The sequence below is a fragment of the Callithrix jacchus genome, chromosome 9, assembly GCF_049354715.1.
Source record: "Callithrix jacchus isolate 240 chromosome 9, calJac240_pri, whole genome shotgun sequence".
Lineage (NCBI taxonomy): Eukaryota > Metazoa > Chordata > Mammalia > Primates > Cebidae > Callithrix > Callithrix jacchus.
In genome coordinates this window covers 79023346-79045647 of record NC_133510.1, presented here as the reverse complement: position 1 = coordinate 79045647, position 22302 = coordinate 79023346, and the positions used below count along the sequence as shown (strand labels likewise).

The following is a 22302-nucleotide window of genomic DNA, read 5'->3' as shown; positions in this document are numbered from 1 at the left end:
TAAATAGTCTTTGAGCAAAGAAAGCATCTATAGACATCTATAGACTGTACACTTTAGTGCATAGTTTTTTGTATATTTTGACTTCTCAGATTTTTTTCTTGGTGCTTGGCTGTATTCAGTATAGTTAATGTAGCAATTCTGTATTTATTTTGTAGATACTTATAAAAATTTTATTTGTAGATTTGTATATATAATTTCATTTTAATAAGACCAAAGCAACATAAAATTTGCTTTATTGTATCACAACATTAATGAACCAGGTATATTAAAAAGGTAATGCTTTATCAGTGATGATAGTACTTGCATTTTGTGAAGAAATTAGAGGTTAAGGGCAGAAGGCTAATTTATTCACGGATGATATTTCATTGCATTAGCAGGAGAAAGTAAACCTATGTACTAGAGATTATCTAATGTAAAATTTACTGTAGATGAAAAACTGAAGTCCCTGGGATTTAAAGAGTTTCACCATGGTTATATAATTACTTGATGGAAGCGTTATTATATGCACTCAAATTACTGTGAATTTGTGACTACTTCCAAAACGAAAAGATTAGAAGAAAGACATGACAGATTTTTTTTCTACCAAGTTGAATGTCATTAATTTTTTGTTTTGGGATTGAGTTATAACTAGGAAATTTTTTTTTGTTTGTCTTGATGGTTGAGAGCATTTCTGTAAACCATTAGTATGTTCCTTTTTTTTTCATATGAAGAGAATATTATAAAACTCTCTTGCTTCAGTCTTCAGTACTTTATCACTTTAATGCCTTTTCCCCATGAGAGAAACCAAACCATTGGGAGTTAGGTATCGTACCTAGTGTCATAAAGCTAGAAAATGGTGGCACCAGGGTTGACAGATAGTCCGACTCCCTAGCTTATTCTCAAATATCCCTCTGCTTTCATGATAAGCAGTTATTTTTCTGTACTATAATTTTTGTTTGAATACCTGGCTTCGCTCTAGACGATAACCTGTTTAAAAGAAAGGAATGATAGGGAACAATGTTTTTTCATGTTTTTTTTAATCCCAAAATGCAGTGTGTTATAGGTGGGTACCCACCTATTTAATTTTTTTACGTATGTATGTATGTGTATGTATATATACCCACCTATTTTATTTGTGTGTGTGTGTGTGTGTGTGTGTGTGTGTGTGTGTGTGTGTGTAGAGAGAGAGAGATATATATATATATTTTGAGATGGAGTCTCGCTCTTGTCTACCAGGCTGGAGTGCAGTGGTGTGATCTCGGCTCACTGCAACCTCTGCCTCTGAGTTCAAGGAATTCACCTGCCTCTACCTCCCAAGTAGCTGAGACTACACGCATGTACCACCACACCCAGCTAATTTTTGTATTTTTAGTAGGGACAGGGTTTCACCATGTTAGCCAGGCTGGTCTCGAATTCCTGGCCTCAAGTGATCTGCCTGCCTCAGCCTCCCAAAGTGTTTGGATTATAGGTATGAGCCATCATGCCCAGCCTAATATTTATATATATATATATTTTTTGTAGTTGTCTTTTTTTATTTTTTTTATTTATTATTATTTTTTTTATTGCATTTTAGGTTTTAGGGTACATGTGCAGAGCATGCAATACGGTTGCATAGGTACACACAGGGCAGTGTGTTTTGTTTGCTTTCTCCCCTTCACCCACATTTGGTATTTCTCCCCTGGCAATCCCTCCCCACCTCCCCCTCCCACTGGCCCTCCCCTTTTTCCCCCTATAGAACCCAGTGTTTAGTACTCCCCTCTCTGTGTCCATGTGTTCTCATTTTTCATCACCCGCCTATGAGTGAGAATATGCGGCGTTTCATTTTCTGTTCTTGTGTCAGTTTGCTGAGAATGATGTTCTCCAGATTCATCCATGTCCCTATAAACGACACGAACTCATCATTTCTGATTGCTGCATAATATTCCATGGTGTATATGTGCCACATTTTCCCAATCCAGTCTATCATCGATGGGCATTTGGGTTGGTTCCAGGTCTTTGCTATTGTAAACAGTGCTGCAATGAACATTTGTGTGCATGTGTCCTTGTAGTAGAACGATTTATAGTCCTTTGGATATATACCCAGTAATGGGATTACTGGGTCAAATGGAATTTCAATTTCTAAGGCCTTGAGGAATCGCCTAAAACTGGCTAGCCATGTGTAGAAAGCAGAAACTGGACCCCTTCCTGACACCTTACACCAAAATTAACTCCAGATGGATTAAAGACTTAAACATAAGACCCGGCACCATAAAAACCGTAGAAGGAAATCTAGGCAAAACCATCCAGGACATAGGAGTAGGCAAGGACTTCATGAACAAATATTTATATTTATAAGAGACGTTTCTTAGTTGATTGAAAGGATTGCTATCTGTCAATCTAAATATTCATTATTCTGAATATCTGCTTTTTTGTTTTTGGTTTTGTTTTGAGACAAGTCTCACTCTGTTGCCCAGGCTGGAGTGCAGTGATACAATCTTGGTTTGGTGCAATCTCCACCTAGTGGGTTAAAGCAATCCTTTCACCTCAGCCTCCCAAGTAGCTGGGATTACAAGCCTACACTACCATACCTGGCTAATTTTTGTATTTTTAGTAGAGACAGGGTTTCACCATGTTGGCCAGGCTGGTCTGGAACTCTTGACCTCAAAGTGATCTGCCCCTTTCAGCCTCCCAAAGTGCTGAGATTATAGGTGTGAGCTACGGTGCCTGGCCTGAATATGTGCTATTGCTTTGTGTTCTTTAACCTCAGAAAATGTGGAAGTCAGCCTGAATGTATATTGCAGAGTGAAAATGGAGCTAGACTACCTAATTTCTAATCCTCACTTAGCTACTTAATGACCATTTGGAATAAATGGTCATTTCAATAGAATATCCGAAGGATACTCTTGTTACTTTATGTAAGTCAAGAGACAGAATATTTTAGAGAAAGGCTATCAAGAAAGTAGTGAAAATTAGCTGGGCACGGTGGCTTACACCTGTGATCCCAGCACTTTGGGAGGCTGAGGAGGGTGGATTACTTGAGGTTGGGAGTTCAAGACCAGCCTGGCCAACATGGTGAAACCCTCTCTCTACTAAAAATACAAAAATTATCCGGGTTTGGTGGCATGCACCTGTAATCCCAGCTACTCAGGAGGCTGAGGCACAAGAATCGCTTCAACCCAGGAGGTAGAGGCTGCAGTGAGCCGAGATCACGCCACTGCACTCCAGCAGCCTGGGCAACACAGCAAGACTCCATCTCAAGAAAACAAACAGAAATTAAACTAGAAGCCTCCAAATTCAAGTAGGTATCAAGTTCTGCCAAACATTAAATGAAGAAATAATTCCAATCTTGCACAACCGCTTTCAGAGAATAGAAGTGGAGAGTGGGAAGAACACTAGTATTAGTATAACTTTGATATGAATTTCAATTGAAAGAGATTGTCCTATAATTTTTCTAATCAGCAATGAATATAGATTACAAAACTCCTTAATGATAGTAGCAAAATCTTTTTATAAAGAGAATAATGCATTATTACTAAGTTGGATGAAAATCTAAGAAAGCAGGATTGACTTAACATTAGAAATTAATGTGATTCACTACACTAACAGATTAAAAGCAGAAAAAATAACATGGTTATTTTAATAGATGTGGGAAAAGTTTTCATGAAATCCAAATTTCGTTTTGGTAACTCTTCCTTTAGTATACTAGAAGGAGTGAACTTCCTTAAATATTTATATCAGTACCTGTTCTAGCTGGACACAGTGGCTCCTAACTGTAATCCTAGCACTTTTGGAGGTCAAGGTGGGAGGATTGCTTGAGCCCAGGAGTTCAAGACCAGCCTGGGCAACATAATGAGACCATGTCTCAGCCAAGCCTAGTGACATGTGCCTCTTGTCTCAGCTACTCAGGAGGCTGAGATTGAATGATCGCCTGGGCATGGGAGTTCGAGGCTGCAGTGAACTGAGATCACACCACTGAGCTCCACCCTATGCAACAGAGCAAGACCTGTCTCAAAAAAAAAAAAAAAAAACCTGTTTCTCAAATATCTATATTAGTATCTGTACCGATATTAATATCTGTATCCAAATATACATAAATATATATACGTAAAAATATACCCAAAAATCTACATTAAACATTGTGCTTAATGGTTAAATATTGACAGTTTTGAGATTAGAAACAAGACAAGAACGCATGCATTCACCATTTCTAGGCAGTTTTGTACTTTAAGTGCTAGATGAATAGAACAGAATAGGGTGTGTAGAAACAAACCTACATGTATGTGAACATTTGACACATACGGATAAAAGGTTCTTATCAATAATTGGTGGCAAGTCAGTTGGTATCTAAATGAAAAGAAAGTGAAATTGTACCTGTATATCACACTGTACTCAATTGTCAATTCCAGGTGGATTGTGGATGTAGATGTAAAAGGTTGGAAAATATTTTTATGATTACTGCAGATTTAGGGAAGAATTTCTTAAGACCCAAAAGCACTAACCTATAAAGATTGCTAAATTTGACTACATGAAAATTAAAAGCTCTTCACCAAAAGAAACCATGTAGCCTATAAAAAGCCACAGAATAAGGATATGTTTGCAACAAATACATTTGGCAAAGGACTAGTATCTAGAATATATCAAGAATTCTTGCATAATAAGAAAAGACAGATGAGTTTTTTAAAAAAATATACAAAAGATCTGAAGGCATTCTTCACAAAGAAGAAATGAGCCAATTAACATGAGAAAGTTTTCAACACCATTAGTAATTAGGGACATGAAATAGAAGAATAGGGAAATAAACTGGAAGAATAGGGAAAGGGTGTGTTTTTAAATTATTTTTATTGATGTATAACTTAAATATAATAAAATGTGCAGCTTTTGAATTTTTAGTAACGTATAGACAACGTGTAATCACTTCCCAGATCAGAAGGCTGTCTCACACCCCTCCAAGTCAGTATTTCCTCAAGGAAGGTAACCTGCTGTTCCAACCTCTAATGCCATAGATTAAGTTTGTAAATAGAATCATATGGTATGTACTTTTTTTAAATGGGGAGAGTCGGCTTTTACTCAATATTTGTTGTTCCTTTTTTGTTACTGTCTTAATATTCCATTGTGTGACCATACTATGATATATTTATTAATTTTACTCTTCATAGTCATTTGAAGTGGTTCTAGATTTTGGCTATTATGAATAAAGCTTATGTGAACATTCTTGTACCTCTCTTGATGGATGTACACACTCATTTCTGTTGGGTTTGTCTAGGATTAGAATTCCTTTGTGTTAGAGTATGTGTACATTTGACGTTAATAGATACTGTCAAATAGTTTTTAAAAGTTGTTATTGCCACTTTGTGTTCTTACCAGTAGTGAACAGTTTCAGTTGCTCCATGTTTTCACCTGTACTTGGATAGTGTTAGTCCTTTTAATTTTAGCCATTCTAATAGGGATGTAGGTTTCTATCTCATTGTAGGAGTGGGGAGGACAGTTGGAAGAGAATTTACTACCCCACATCATTAATTAATTTCATTAAGAATTTCATGTTGAATTTGTAAAAGTTTTATTTTCTTTTTACTTTTAGTATTGGGATTTAGTGATCTTTTTTCTTACCAGAGAGGGGAAAAATCCGTTTTTCATATTATATAAAATTTTCAGTAAAATATCTGGATTAAGAAAATAGAACAGATTTTTTTTTAGCTGTTATATTAACAAACCAAATATAGAATCAATGATATTATCCTTGATATGCTAGAAGTGATTTTAAAATACTTCAGGCACTGGTACTACTTTATTTATTTGTTTGTTTGTTTATTTATTTGAGACAGAGTCTTGCTTCATCACCCAGGCTGGAGTGCAGTGGTGCAATCTCAGCTCACTGTAACCTCTGCCACCCGGGTACAAGCAATTCTCCTGCCTCAGCCTCCTGAGTAGCTGGTACTATAGGCATGCACCACCATGCCTGGCTAATTTTTGTATTTTTTAGTAGAGATAGGGTTTCACCATGTTGGCCAGGCTGGTCTTGAACTCCTGACCTCGTGATCCACCTGCCTCGGCCTCCCAAAGTGCTGGGATTATAGGCATGAGCCACCACATCCAGCCACTTGATTTTTTTAAAGTGCTACTTTTTGAATAATTGTATGTTTGAATAATAATATGTTTTTTGATATAGGCTTTAATTGGACTCTGAACAAATAATTATAGGGAAGAGTTAATAGTACTTGTCCTAAAAAATAGAAAAACTTCATTAAAATTAAAATGTATACTGCTTCTTTTATGCCTGCCACACAAGTCTCAATATTGATGTTTCTCTAATTGTACCTTTGTAATAGTAATTTGTTAATTGGTTTTGGCATAGTGCTATAGTAAAGTATTATATGATTTCGGGAGTAGATTCATGGTTTTAGAATAACAATAGAAAATGATGATAATAAGGGTGAACATTAATTGAATGTATGCTTTGTGCAAAAACACTATGCTGAGTGCTTTATATGTATCCTCATCTAATTCTCAAAATAAGCACATTATAAGATTTTTAAAAAGTCAACCCAGATTTATTTCCCCAGTCTTTTATCACCTAGTCCAAAATTGTTTTCCATTTTGACCAAAGGTATGAAAAGTATGTTGAATTGGTTCTGTCAATTAGAATTCGTTGCTAGAAACCAGCTCACTAGAATAAAAGCTCTATGAGGGCTGAATTTATGTGAAGTTCATCAGGAACAAAGAAAAGAGATCTATTTCATGATGTTGGTGGTTTTTGGGGAAATACTTCATTGTTTCTAAGCCTTAATTCTAAAGGGTTATAGTATATATGACCCTTTAGAGGTCTTTAATAGTTTAAAACTGTATATATAGGCTTCCTGCACTGATTTATATCAAATATAATCTATACTTGAAATTGAATGACTTGTTATACATATTCAAAAGTAGTAATTCTGAGATACTGACTTTTTTTTAAGGTTTTGAAAGAGGGAAGGAAGATATTTCTCAAAACAAAGATGATTCTTCACTTTCTATGTCAAAGAGCAAGGTAAGCATATATAAGTAAATACATGATTATGACATTTCCCTAATATTTGAGATGAGGGAACTAACACTGAAATCCCGGGAAGCTTTTATGAGATGTTTTTATGTTGATATGTCTAAACCATGTAGTGCGTATTAAAAAAGTGAAGTTCCATTGGGGCTGACATAAATATTGTTGGTTACTTAGAAATACAGGCTGCTTTTCCTGCCACAGTAATACTGTTTCTGGTATCTCAACTGTAGCAGCACTTCTCAAACTTCAGTCTGAGAATTGCATTCAGATATATTCTCAGGGTTTATGGCTTACAAAAAAATTCTTAAGGGTTTTGAGTTCATTTAGGTGACAATCAAAATACAGATATTTGCCAATTAAAAGCCAGATCTTTGCAGTAATAATTACTTAAGATTGAAAGACATTTTCTTAGAATAAGACATAGTTTATGAATCACTATTTCTCAAACTGGGATACCTAGACACGTACTTAGGTCTGTTGAGCATTTTTTCTTTAAGAGTGCATATTCAGATTTGAGAAACACTGTATGATGCAGTAATGTTTTTCTGTGGGTTAGTAGTTCACTAGATTTTCTACAGTTTGTGAAGGGATTCGACCTTTGGCTGTTTTTTCTGGTAAGATTTTTGTAGCAGGGGGATCTTTTATGTTTATGAAGTCAAACTTCAATGACTGTAAGACAACCTGTTTCTAAAGCCCTATTCTCAGCAATAGGGTTACCTCTTTCAACCTACATTTTTTGCTCCTGTTCTTGAGAGTGGTTGAGAGGATTGCACAGTGTTTTTATGTACGATTTTACACAAATATTGTTCCCACTTTTCATGTATATGTTACATAAAAGTACATTTATCATATTATTGTAAAGTACTTAGGATAGAAGTTTAAAGATACTTTGTATTTATATGAGAAATGCCTGGATCACCAACAGGAGAAAAGATTTCTTTCCCCATTGCAAGGTTCATGGCTGAGAACCCCATAACAAAATAAAGATTAACAAGGGAAAACCATACACATTTGTTTAGTATAAGTTCTGTGTGACAAGCTTTCAGAAATGAAGACCCAAAATAACAGGGAAATATGTGTATTTTATGCTTTGGTTTGATGAAGAGCAGAGAGTCACAGAAGTATGATTGGACAAAGGTTGGGGAGTATTATATGATGCTAATACACTGAGGGGAATTTAGCAAGGTGTGTTTGTTAAGATTCTTCTTGGTATCTCTGTGTCTTTGGATTCTTTTTTCTAGGTATAGGTAGAGCACCAGCTTCATGGGGAAGTCAGAGAATTATATTGTGGCCTGCATCAGAGCAGAAAGGGAGAAAGTCAGAGAGTGTCCTTTCTGCTTTTCAAGTTTTCTCAGTTTCCTTCAGCTTAAAAGAGTCAGTATGCCCCTGTATTTTGGGGTAGTGAGTTTTGAGCCCTGTCAGTTGTTTTACGTGGTCTGTATACTCAAAGAAAGTAGGAAATAATTTATCTTAGGTCTGCCACAGCTAGAAATGCAGTGAGATTTATAGAGTTTTTTTTTTTTTAAAGATCTATTTTCAAGAAACTAATACCAGAATTGGTGAATATATGGTATAATGGTATTCCTACTCAAAAGCCTGAACACCTAAACACAAACACTTACATACCACGGCTACTTATTTGCCATCTATAAGTAGCCACAGCTACTTATTTGCACGCACACACACACACACACACACACACACGCTTTCGAACTATGCTTTGGGTACAGTAGCATCTAGTTATATGTGGATCTTTAAATCAAAATAAAATTAGAAATCTAACTCCTCAGTTACACTAGCCACACCTCAAATGCTCAATAACCACATATGGCTAGTGGCTACCAGACTGGACAGCTCAGATGTAAAATATCTGTCATTTAGAAAGTTCTGGACAGCACTGCTTTAAAGTGAAAAGTAATATGAATCTTGATTCCTATTACCTATAAGTTTTTAGCTACTAGTTATGATGATATTAATAGCTACTTTTTTTTTTTAAGAGATGGGGGTGGGTCTCACTATGTTGTCCAGGCTGGATTTGAATTCCTGGGCTCAATCAGTCCTCCCACCTCAGCCTCCTGAGTAGCTGGGACTGCAGGCACATGCCACCATGCCCAGCTTAGTAACTACTTTTTATTGAGAGTTTACATGGACCATTTTAACGTTCATAACAGTACTAGGAGACAGGTATTACTGGCTCCATTTTATGAATGAACAAACTGAGGCTCAGACAGATTAATTCCCCAATATTCAAAATAGTAAGTCTTAAAACTAGAATTCAGAGTGGCTCCAGTTTTCCTTTTTGTGCAAGGGAGGGGATAAGATCTATTCCAATTGCGATGCAGAAAGTACCTGACAAAGTAGCTGGTTAGTAATAGATAGTTAAGAATTTATTTTCTTACGATTTTCTTATGAATAAAGCATTAGAGTAAATGAATGGGATTATTAACATAACTATTTGGTATAAGTACAATTATACTCATAATGTTATTTTCCAAGAGCTGAAATGTACTGATTTTCTCACAGATTTAATCTTAGTTTATTCTGTTAGCTCAAGAGGTTTATAGTTGCTACTTTGTCTTGAAATATTTTAACATGCAGCTGGGCACAGTGGTTAATGCCTATAACCCCAGCACTTGGGGAGGCTGAAATGGGAAGATTGCTTGAGTTCAGGAGTTTAAGACCAGCCTGGACATGATAAGACCCTGTCTCTACAAAAAATACAAAAATTAGCTGGGTGTGGTGGCACATGCCTGTGATCTCACCTATCTGGGGGGCTAAGGCAGGAGATGTTTGAGCCCAGGAGGTTGACGCTGCAAGTGAGCTATGCTTGCACCACTGCACTCTAGCCTGAGAGACAAAGTAGACCTTGTTTCAAATATATAATATATATACACATATATATGTACATTTGCGTGTGTGTATATATATGCATGCAACCAACTCTTGTTTTTCAGAACAGTCGTAAAATTTATGTATTTATCATTAAGCCTGATATTGTGGAATTCTGAAAATTTTTATTCTTATCTGAGTAATTTTGGAAAACAAAATTTATTATTCCTTTCATGATTGAGTTCTATGACTGAGACCATCAAACAATTTTAACTTTTTCCAACTTGATGCAAAAAAATATGAATACTCTCATTTTGGTCACAGGATTTTAGGTTAAATATTATTTCTTAAAATTCATAATTGAGCCTGATTAGCACAATGAAATACACCTGCCTTATCCCCAAGACATTATTTAAAAATAAAATTGCTGAGTAAAGTGGCTCGCACCTGTAATCTCAGCACTTTAGGAGGCTGAGGTGGGAGGACTGCATGAGCCTAGGAGTTCGAGACCAGCCTGGGCAACCTAGTGAGATCTTGACTCTACAAATCAAAAAATTTGCCAGACATAGTGGCATACACTTGTGGTCCCAGCTACTCAGGAAGCTGAGGTGGGGGGATCACTTGAGCCCAAGAGTTGGAGGCTGCAGTGAGCTATGATCATGCCACTGCACTCCAGACTGGGTGACAGTGAGACCTGTCTCAAAAAATAAAATAAAATAAGGCAATTCCTTTTCCTCATGCATCTTTTCCTAGGCTTTGTCATTGTATGAATGAGTGAATTGGAAAAGTCAGTTAATCAGATTATTCCAAACAAAGTAGCATTTTAAAATAAATTTTTAATTATCCATCTCAACAAAAGGAAATACAGCAGAACTAATATATCTAGAGGGATAAAAAGAATTCTGTTAAAAGGATAAAGCGTTTTTGAGCTCACATCTCTTACGATGACTTTTCAACCACCTGTCCACTTGCCTTGTAGGTTTGCTAAGTCATCTATTACTTGCTTTAAAATATAGATTTACCTGGAGATTTAACCTTTCTAAACCAAAATGTCTGATGTGATCACAGTAACTTATCATTAGCCTTGTTATAAGCATAATGTTAATAAGGTCTATCTTTGTTGTCTTCATCCTTGTTATCTTCTTTATCCTTGTTATATGGATAATGATAATGACTACTCCTTATATCTGTAGTGTTTTGTAATTTTCAAAGCAAGTTGCAGAGTATTTTCATAAATACCCTATTATCTAAATTTCTAAAGGTCAGATTTTTGATAGCACCTGCAATCTGAGATATACCTGAAACAATATATACCAAGTACTGAGTTAAACACTTTAATTATGCTACCTCATCTAATCCTCAAAGCAATCCTATGAATTAGTAGTAGTATCTTCATTTTACAGGTGAAGAAGCAGACTGATGGAGATTAACTCCTCAAAGTTACATAGCCTATAAGGGGACAGCAGTTAAAGGAGAAAAGAAAGAAAACAAGAAGGAAAGAAGTAAAAAATAGAACATGCTAACCAAGTTCTTCCTTTTCTTTGAGTTATACACAGTGGGTATCACTGAAAAATAAACATGTTATCTGCTTTCATTAATCTGAAAATTGAGGCAGTTGTATGCAAAGTTATGTATCCTTGATCATAGCTAATGATATTATGTACATCTGGCCACTCAACATTTGAAAGCCACCATTTGGACCAAGTTCTGTATACTTTCTTGGCACTGCCTAGGAGTACTAAGAACTTTAAGTCCCTTCTCCTATGTCTAACAATAGTTAAAAATAAAAATTCTGGACACTGAAGGAATATGTTTAATTTTGTTTTTCTAAAATAAGTAGACACAGCTTTTAAGTTTTGTGCTTTTCTACTCTGGTGAACCTGTGTTCACCAGAGTTGATTGTTAATGATTGTTAGTTTCGAAAATCAACCTTCCTGAGTCTCCTTTTCACGATTTGTAAAATGGAGATAAAACCGTCTGTTGTGCCTATTTTTTAAGATTCTTGTGAAGATTAGATAAAACTGTGAAGTACAAACTGAAAGTCCAGAAAAAGATTTAAGACATCAGTAATTTAGTGAGGAATTCCTACTCACTCAATAGGTAGGAAGTAGTAGATCCTAGAAACATTAGTGTTTACATACTGTACAAATTAGGTAGAGTGGCTTAATACTAGTTTATAACAGTGTTTGTGCATCAGCTTGTTAGAATTTGTGTCTTTTCCTGGAACCAACCCAAATGCCCATCAATGATAGACTGGACAGGGAAAATGTGGCACATATACACCATGGAATATTATGCAGCCATCAAAAACAATGAGTTCATGTCCTTTGTAGGGACATGGATGAACCTGGAAACCATCATTTTCAGCAAACTGACACAAGAGCAGAAAATCAAGCACCGCATGTTCTCACTCATAGGCGGGTGTTGAACAATGAGAACACATGGACACAGGGAGGGGGAGCACTACACAGTGGGGTCTGTTGGGGGGAAAGGGGGAGGGACAGCGGAGGGTGGGGAGTTGGGGAGAGATAGCATGGGGAGAAATGCCAGATACAGGTGATGGGGAAGAAGGCAGCAAATCACACTGCCATGTGTGTACCTATGCAACAATCTTGCATGTTCTTCACATGTACCCCAAAACCTAAAATGCAATAAAAAAAAAGAATTTGTGTCTGTTTTCTTTTTTTATTTATTTTTTGAGTGTTTCAGCTGTTAAAAGGTAACATTGCTTTAGCTACTTTTGTCCTAAGAATAATTAATTATATATGTTCTTAGAAATACTCTCAAAATAGAATGTAAAATCTACAAATGATCTTATTTAACTTTACATTGTAGGTTTATATACAGTATTAATGTTTTTAACACGGATTCATTTTTAAAGGCAAATACTATATAGGGAAAATGGTATTTGAAAATTGGCATTTGCTTAAATCATAACAATAAATGAGAAGAATGTCACAAACTTAGTTTTAACATTAATTTTTATGTGATATGTAGAAAAGCTGAAGGATTTAATTAATTCTCTTCTGTTGATTTCTGTATGATTTCAGTCTGAATCTAAACTTTATAATGGCTCAGAGAAGGACAGTTCAACTTCAAGCAAACTCACAAAAAAAGAATCTCTTAAGGTTAGTTTCCAGTTATTTCTGAAAGGTAATTTTCATTGTGCTTTGCATGTGTGTTTGGAAGTAGACTAGTAAGATAAATATATATGTGTGTTCCTAAAGAAAGAAAAAACATCCAGAGGTACAGACAGGCAGGCACACATGGAAAATGTTAATATTTGTATGGTACACTGTGGTCAACTGATAAGGCTGCTTGATGACTGTCCCAGAGCAAACTGCTTCAGTCCTCAAATGGCCACTGCAGAGGCTGAGGACTTGATATCTCTACACAGCTCTATCCAAGCGAGGTATATCATTACTGAGTTGTGGAACTCCTGATGGGAACTCTGGCACCCATTGAAATTAGAGTTTGCTAACTCCTGGGTCATGGCCTGAACTTGACCTGCCTAATGTTTTAAAATTTTGACCCAACAATTAATTAAAAGTTCAGATTTCCAATTTCTCTGAGAAATATGTAGCACTGGACTTACCTTCCTGAGTGGCCAAGAATCTGGAGCTTAAGAAACACATGCTTTCCAACTGGCTCTGGTTCCTTTCTAGTCTATTTTACCATTTGTGTTCCGTACGTGATCCTATATACATTTGCATTTGTATCCCATATTAAATCTGTTAGTTCAGATAGATTAATAATGACCAAAAATTTAAAGTTTGGAGGCATAGAATTATTAAAAATTTTACTATGTCTAGTCTGTTTATCATTAAATACAGCTTTTCTGGTGGAAGATTTTGTTACATTGTTTAAAAATGTAATCACTACTAGGTTATCATCACTGTTCCCCCATCCAAATTATAACAACAAAGCAATAATAAGACTGCCTTAGTCCACTGCTGCTTCCCCAAATTATCAGAATTAACTTACTTATGAAGGCAAAACTTTGACGTTTTGAATAAATTAATTTCATAGTTATGGTTTCTTAATTATGTATAACTTTCATATTGTTGAGAAAGAGAGCAAAACTTCCAATTGCAAAACAGTTGTGGAATTCTTTGTTATCTGAAAAAATTGGTAACAGAGAAGGTTTTTTTTTTTTAATCAGTAAGAGAATATATCAATAAATACTTTAGAAGCAGTGTAGGCCATTATTTAAAAGAATAGCTTTGGGAGCTAGTCTGCCTCTGAATCCTTATTCTACAGTTTACTAACTGTATGATCCTGAGCAAGTTACTCTCTCTGCCTCAGTTTTCTTGTCTGTAAAATAAGAATAATAATAATTCTACTTCACAAGGTGGTTATGATGATTAAATGAGGTAATGGCAATACAAGTAAAGTGCTTAGAACAGTGGCTGGTTCACAGAATGCCCTCAGTGTTAGCGTTCTTATTATTTTAATTTGCAGCAGGAATCCTATGTAACAGTTAAAAGAATAAGAATGAGACAACATTAATACTCTTCAAAAAATGTTTATTGAAGGAACTTTTTGTGCGCTAAACACAAAATCTACATGTTTCTATAGGTTGTTTACTTAGAAAAAGTCTGAAAAGACTGTTTTCCAGAAAGTTAACAGTCATCAATTCAGAGGATTGGAATAGGATGGGATATAATAAAAATGGCTTCTAGTTTTATGTTTGAAATTTTTATTGTGGGGTTGTATTAATGTATTGTGTAATTAAAAAGAGGTAAAACTGGCCAGGTGTGGTGGCTCACACCTGTAATCCCAGCTACTTGGAAGGCTGAGGCATGAGAATTGCTTTAACCCAGGAGCAGAGGTTGCAGTAAGCTGAGATTATGCCACTGCACTCCAGCCTGGGTGACAGAATGAGACTGTCTCATAAAACAGAAAAGAAAAGAAAAAGGTAAAATTATTTAAAAGATACGTAGAACTGGATTAGTGGTCAGAAAAACTCGATTCTAACCTTGGTTGTCTAAGACTAACTCCTACTTAAAAAAAAAAACTATAGTATTTTTATTTTAAGATTCTGGAATTCTAAAGAGGTTTAGAATTCCATACCATTGTAGTATGAAACTCAACCTCTTTAGAATCCTAGCATATTAGGTTAAAAGACAGGTGTGGTGATTCCTCAAAAACCTAAAGACAGAACTACCATTCAACCCAGCAATGCCATTACTTGGTATATATCCAAAGGAATATAGTCATTCTATTATAATTTGTATGCTCATTGCAGCACTATTCACAAAGCAAAGCCATGGAATCAACCAAAATGCCCATCAATGAGAGGCTGGATAAAGAAAATGTGGTACACCATGGAATACTATGCAGCCATAAAAAAGAATGAGATCATGTCTTTTGCAGAGACTGGATGGAGCTGGAGGGCATTATCATTAGCAAACTAACACAGAAACAGAAAAACAAATACTGTATGTTCTCACTTAGAAGTAGGGGCAAAATGATGAGAACACATGGACACATAGAGGGGAACAACACACTGGAGCCTTTCAGAGGGTGAGGGTGGGAGGAGGGAGAGAATCGGGAAAAATAACTAATGGGTACCAGGCTTAATACCTAAGTGATGAAATAATCTGTACAACAAACCCCCACGACACAGGTTTACCTATGTAACAAACCTGCATATGTGCCCCTGAACTTAAAATAAATTGCTCATTTCTGTTGAGTTTTTAACTTTTCTAATATTTCTATAAAATAGGTACAAAAGAAAAATTACCGCGAAGAAAAGAAAAGAGCCACAAAGGAGCTGCTCAGTACAATCACAGATCCTTCTGTTATTGTTATGGCTGATTGGTTGAAGGTCAGTGTGTTGTGAATCATGAATTCAGATTGCTAGATGTTTACCTACTGGAATGGGAAAGCCCAGAGTATACCTAAAACCTATGAGACAAAAACAACTCCTACGATTATTGTTTTTCACTGGCAAAGGAGCTATTATTGTATTCCCAGAGGTTCTGTGTTCCCATCTGAATGAAGAGAAGGAATCTTAATGCCTCTCTTAACAGTAGCATCAATTACATTCAGTATAGCATTTCTTTTCAAGAAGCTTTGTGGTTTGTGTGATATGTTGTCTACTACAATATGCCGTAAAAAATATGTTGCTTGCTATTTCAATTATTGTTAAGAATTACTGTATACTTGGTATATTATTAAAAAGAGATGAGACAAACAATATAAAAGTTACTTTAAAATGATTATCATCAGTTGGATACATTTTTTCAAATGAAAATTATCAATTATAAGCACACATTGCTGTTTCCATACCCTATTATTTTGGCTTCTGGTTATTTTTCTTTTCTTTCATCCTGGTCACTTTGTCCTCTTTCTCATTCTAATCTGAAAGACAGCTGGTAGGAATCCTAACTTGAAGAGTGATCTTGTAGGACTCTGACTCACAGAAAATTTTAGTACCTGGCATGTGCCTGAGAATCATCCCAACCCTGAAAGCTTTCCATGTTTGCCAAGACTTACTAAGACCTCTGACCTCATAAACCTTAAGAGAACTGTAATAGGACTCCTCTCACTAAAATGAGCATCTAGTGATAGTTCCCCTGACAATTCACGTAATTAATCCTAAGGTCTTCAATCTTGTGCCTATAACACCTTCCAACTTGTTTTGACTCTAGTTAGAAGTGTATTAGCTCAAGGTCTCACTTAGGTTTTTCAGAGTTAAAATATTAAGTCCCCAACACATTCCCTGGCTGATTTTCTCTACCTTTCCTTCCTTCTGATAATTTGTCCTTCATGTTCTGTTGCATTTCTGTGATCCAAAATGTTATTTTAGGGGACCTATCTTCCTTTCACATTTCTTGTCTTACCATTCTTTTACATATACACATATCTTAAGATTTTCTCTTTTCTTCACGCCTGGCTCCAAACTCCTTTCTAAATGTTTCTTGTTGAGAGTTACTGTGGTATGCCTATTTTCGGGGTTAGGGAATCCTGTATTATTTCATACATCTTGTAGGTACATTGAAATAGCAGATGTTTAACAGTAAATAAAAGTATGATTCTTATCTTTAATCTAAATATTAACATCCTTTCAATATTTTGAATTCACTGAATTGCACGGAAACAATTTAATAGATGATGGAAGTAGAAATTGATAGAAAAAGTAATTTTAGACTTATTGACATAGCATTAAACCCTAGGATGAGGAACATTTTATGAGAGTATAGGGATTCATGTAACTTGTATTTTAAAATATCCTCCAATAAATTTGTATGATAAATTTTATGTAATTACTAGGAACAGAGTAGTTTAAATAACGTAATTTTAGGGGCTAGGAGGAAGTTATTTTCTCTTCCTTCCACTCACCAAATACTTAGGGAATGCCTAGTGTGTGCCAGCAGTGTTTTCTGCACCGTTGATTTGGTGAAGGGGAAAAATTGTTTTAAGCAGAATTATCATATACACACAAATAAGATTACAGCCATGATCAATGTTACAAAAAGAATCTCAGTACTAGGAAAGTATATTTTAATGGCCCCTGACCTGGTGAGGGAGATGAAGAAAATTATTCTACTTAGTACACTATTTTGAAACTGTTGGCTTGTCTCCCACTAAAATTTAAGTTTCTTAGAAATAAGAGCCATATCATTTTCATGTCTGTTTGCTGTGCTTGCCATGTAGTAGCTTTTAAACAAAATATCTATTTAAAGTGCACACGTAATGGAAATTTTAGATTAAAACATTTTATTTGCAGTTATTTGGTTTGGACCTTGTGGAATAGATTTTCATTTTTAAAATAAACTTATCTTTCTGTAGATTCGTGGTACTCTAAAGAGCTGGACCAAGTTGTGGTGTGTGTTGAAACCTGGGGTTCTACTGATCTATAAAACCCAAAAAAATGGTCAATGGGTAGGAACAGTTCTTCTGAATGCCTGTGAAATCATTGAGCGTCCATCAAAAAAGGATGGCTTTTGTTTCAAACTTTTCCATCCTTTGGAGCAATCTATTTGGGCAGTGAAGGTATGTAAGTCCTTGTTATATAGGTGAAAGGTAAAGATGGTAATCTTTGAGCAGAAATCAGATAAATCAATCAAATGAGTTTAGTCCTCTGTCAGGACTTAAGAATCTGTTCCACCTTCCAGTGCATTATTCCCCATTCTTCCTCTACCCATAACAAAATGTGCACCAAAAAGCTTTATCTTTGAGGTGTAACTTTGTATATTGCATTTTTTTAAATCTCTTTTGCCCTTGGGTGTTCAATTGTATTATGTTTTTTTCAGTTTATAATTACTAACTCAATTTTGTAACATTGTATCATATTTATTGTTGTTTGTTTGTCTTTTCCTGTGTTTTTTCTCTTTATGAAAATGGTAACTAGGATTCCCTAGAACAGAAACTGCCATTTATTTTTGTGGTCTTTCCTTTAGTGATGTAAATGTGTGATGGGAAGCCTATAAGCTTACTTATTCTTACATTTTTTTTTTTAAACTACTTGCTTTTGAGAAAGAGGCAGGTTTCTTTAAAGTGAAGCATTAATGTTTTTTATAACTGAAAAGCATTACTGTGGCCAGGCGCCGTGGCTCATTCCTGTAATCCCAGCACTTTGGGAGGCCAGCGTGGGTGGATTGCTTGAGCTCAGGAGTTCAAGACCAGCCTGGGCAACGTGGTGAAACCCTGTCTTTACAAAAAAATACAAAAATTAGCCAGGTATGATGGTATGTACCTGTAGTCCCAACTATAGTCTGCAGTGGGAGGATCACTTGAGCCTGGGAGTTGAGGAGGTTTCAGTGAGCCATGAGCATATCACTGCACTTCAGCCTGGGCAACAGAGCAAGACCCTGTCACCAAAAAAAAAAAAAAAAAAAGGCATTATACTAACTGAATAAATAAGTCTAGTGTAAGTAGTTTTGTGTGTGTATGTGTGTATTTGTAGGTAAGGTTTTCCTGTCACCTAGGCTCAACTGCAGTGGCATTATCATTGCTCACTGCAGCCTCAATGTCCCATGCTTAAGCAGTCCTCCCAGCTATGCCTCCCAAGTAACTAGGACCTACAGGCACGTGCCACCATGCTCAGCTAATTAAAAAAAAAAATTGTAGAGATCGGATCTTTCTGTGTTGCCCAGGCTGGTCTTCAGTTCCTGGGCCCTCCTGCCTCAGCCTCCCAAAGTGCTGGGATTATAGATGTGAGCCACCATGCCTATCCTAGTTTAAGTTTTTACAAAATGATCATTGCTTTAGTTTCTAAGAAGGCCAGTTATCCTATAATAAAGAAGTTAGGATTTCTCCTTTAGGGAAAACCACCTAATTGACATTACTGACTGTTAACTAAAAGTAGCTTAATCCTTTTTTTTTTTGGGGGGGGCGGGGGGTGGGTATTGCTTATGCAATATATGCATACCTAGGAAAAGACTTGAACCTTTTAATCTTTATTTTAGTAGTCTGAAGTCATAGCAAGAATAAATTTGGGATTACCAAGTTAGTTCCATTCTGGGATTAGGTACTTCCTATAGGGGAAAGAATTTAACCCCCCCAAAACTCTGATATTTATATATTAAGCAATTCTCAAATGGACAAAATGATTTTCACAACAACCTTTTTTAAAAGAATATATGTGTGTGTGTACACACACACACACACACACACAATAGATACAGTATTTTCTTTTTCTTTCTTTCTTTCTTTTTTTTGAGACGGAGTTTCGCTCTTGTTACCCAGGCTGGAGTGCAATGGCGCGATCTCGGCTCACCGCAACCTCCCCCTCCTGGGTTCAGGCAATTCTCCTGCCTCAGCCTCCTGAGTGGCTGGGATTACAGGCATGCGCCACCATGCCCAGCTAATTTTTTGTGTTTTTAGTAGAGACTGGGTTTCACCATGTTGACCAGGATGGTCTCGATCTCTTGACCTCGTGATCCACCCACCTCGGCCTCCCAAAGTGCTGGGATTACAGGCTGAGCCACCGCGCCCGGCCAGATACAGTATTTTCATTTACTCTTAGGAATTGCAAGTATTAAAATGAATATTTAAATTAATGATTCTAATGTCAATTAAAATCAGTATTTTAATGTAAAATTTATAATATTTACTTCTTAATATTGGAAGAAGAGAGAAAGCTATATAAATACTTTCCACAAGCAAAACCTACTTAGGATATTGTTTAAACATTTTGGAAACCAGTGTTTGTGATTAAGAAATAGTAACAGATATGAATTCTTTGTGTTGGGTACTCTTGAGTATTTTACATGAAATCATTTATTTAATTCTCATACCTATAAGGAGGATACAGTTTCTTCCCATTATACACATAAAGAAATTGAATCCTGTTTTTCTTAGCACAGAGCCATGATTGAAACCCAGGCAGTCTGATTCCATGTCCCACTGTATATTGGTTTTAGGAACTGGCCCATAAATTATAAAGCTGTTTGAAAATGCAGAATATTACAGTATTTTTTAAAGCCATATTAATTTTTCTCTGTGTTTTCATTTTGAATCTACATCTTTACTTTCTGACGTTGTATACTTTTTGAAATCTGCTTTGTTCTTTGACCTGATAACTTCAAGGAACCCTTACAAAACAACTTAAAAATTACGCTTTCATATCAAAATTATACTTTAAATTCAGTACTTAGTTTTCTTTTCAGATTTGTGTCTACCTAAGTTTACCATTGGTGATACTAATTAGTGTTGGTATTATGTCCTTCTAAAACAAATAACCCTAGCCAACAATAACAAAATTTATTTTTCTTTCTTGTTTCTGGAAAAGTAAAATCAGCTTATACAGTTGGTGTTTAAAAACAGGTATATGTCCTGGGTTACAAAGTGGAGATGTATTTTTCCCTAGACCCAGTTAAAATTCATTTAAGTGATAACTGTCATTTGTTTAGTTTTCTGCTAAGGATGTACATTTGTTAGAAAAGAAAATTTTTCTTAATCCCTAACATTTGCATTCTCAAGAATGATGAAATTAGAGCTTGTTTGCTTTTAAATTATAATCTGTACCTGATTTTAGATTATTACAGATAATACTGAATAGTATAAAGTTGAGATCTCATAATACTTACTCTATGCCATTTATTTTGTTTATTTTGTTATTAAGGGTCCAAAAGGCGAAGCAGTTGGATCCATTACTCAGCCCTTACCTAGCAGTTATTTGATCATCCGAGCTACTTCAGAATCAGATGGTAAATATAGTTTTTGATGGATTGGGTTTTGGTCTTCATTTTTAAGGGGTTTTTTAATGCTACTTTGCATTATTCTGGGGAAATATGTTGTTGATATAGCATTTGCAGCAGAAGCATGGTAATCATAAATTGCTTGGAATACTAAATATATGAGTAACTTGATAGACAAATAGGGAAATCTGTTAGGAAGGAAGCTTTTATTATTTACTGATGAGTTAGCAGTTCAGAGTTTTTTTCTTCATGCTCCATGGACATATTAACACCTTTTACTTGTTAGTGGTCTTTATGGTAACTCATTAAGTTTTATCATTTTAAAGATATATTTAATACTTTTTATATTTTATTACTAAATGTTACCATTTATGAGACATATACACTGTTTTGGATTTTTTTTACATAAGACATTTAAATACAATCTTTTCTATTCCTCCTTTTATACTTAATTCATGTAGCCTATATGGGGAGAGAAAAACTTATATGATATCAACGTAACTTTAAAATCTTAATAATGGATTTCATCCTCAATTTCATACTTTAGTGATTCATAGTTTAAACAAGTTTGGTGTAGGGAATCTTGTAACCTTCCAAAGTTTACTTTTATCAGATGATTTTTTGTTTTTTTTTGAGACGGAGTCTTGCTCTGTTGCCAGGCTGGATTGCAGTGTGCAGTCTCAGCTCACTACAACCTCCGACTCCCTGGTTCAAGTGATTCTCCTGCCTCAGCCTCCCGAATAGCTGGAATTACAGGCACGCACCACCACACCCAGCTAATTTTTGTATTTTTGGTAGTGGCGAGGTTTCACCGTGTTGACCAGGATGGTCTGTCTCCTGACCTCGTGATCTGCCCACCTCAGCCTCGCAAAGTGCTGAGATTACAGGCATGGGCCACCACACCTACCCTCAGATGGTTTTTTGAAATTAAAATATAAATATGAGCTTTCAATGTGAAAAATGCTTTACTTGGCTGATATTCCCAGCAAATCTTGAAGTGATATATGTGAAAATTAAGAGCACCAAACAAATACAAAGTTTTCTGTTAATACACTTTTAAATTTTAATTAAAAAAAAAAAAAGTTTCTCTTAACTAAATATGGCAGTTAATGGTAGCCTTATACAGGCATTTTCCTGACTTAAAAATTTTCATACATAAATTAGAATGGATGTTAATCTTGAGGATAGACTTCCTATTAACAAAGATAATTTGTTTATAGTAGAACCGTAAATCCTCCAGTATGTTTTATGTACCTTGCTTGTTATCTTCAAATTATACTGCATGTTAATGTTCTAAGATTTGAAAAATAAAATATACTTATTTTAGATTCA

General features: G+C 35.5%; 1 protein-coding gene across 11 annotated transcripts in view; it reads left to right on the top strand.

Annotated features, from left to right (window-relative positions):
• Positions 1-22302, top strand: part of OSBPL8 (oxysterol binding protein like 8) — a 207104-nt gene that overhangs the window by 142037 nt on the left and 42765 nt on the right. For all 11 annotated transcript variants that reach the window (XM_078336914.1, XM_078336918.1, XM_078336916.1 and 8 more), the window contains 5 exons: positions 6912-6982; positions 12871-12948; positions 15549-15650; positions 17618-17821; positions 20895-20979. In XM_078336914.1, the coding sequence (XP_078193040.1) occupies positions 6912-6982; positions 12871-12948; positions 15549-15650; positions 17618-17821; positions 20895-20979 (540 nt within the window). The remainder of the gene's footprint in view (positions 1-6911; positions 6983-12870; positions 12949-15548; positions 15651-17617; positions 17822-20894; positions 20980-22302) is intronic.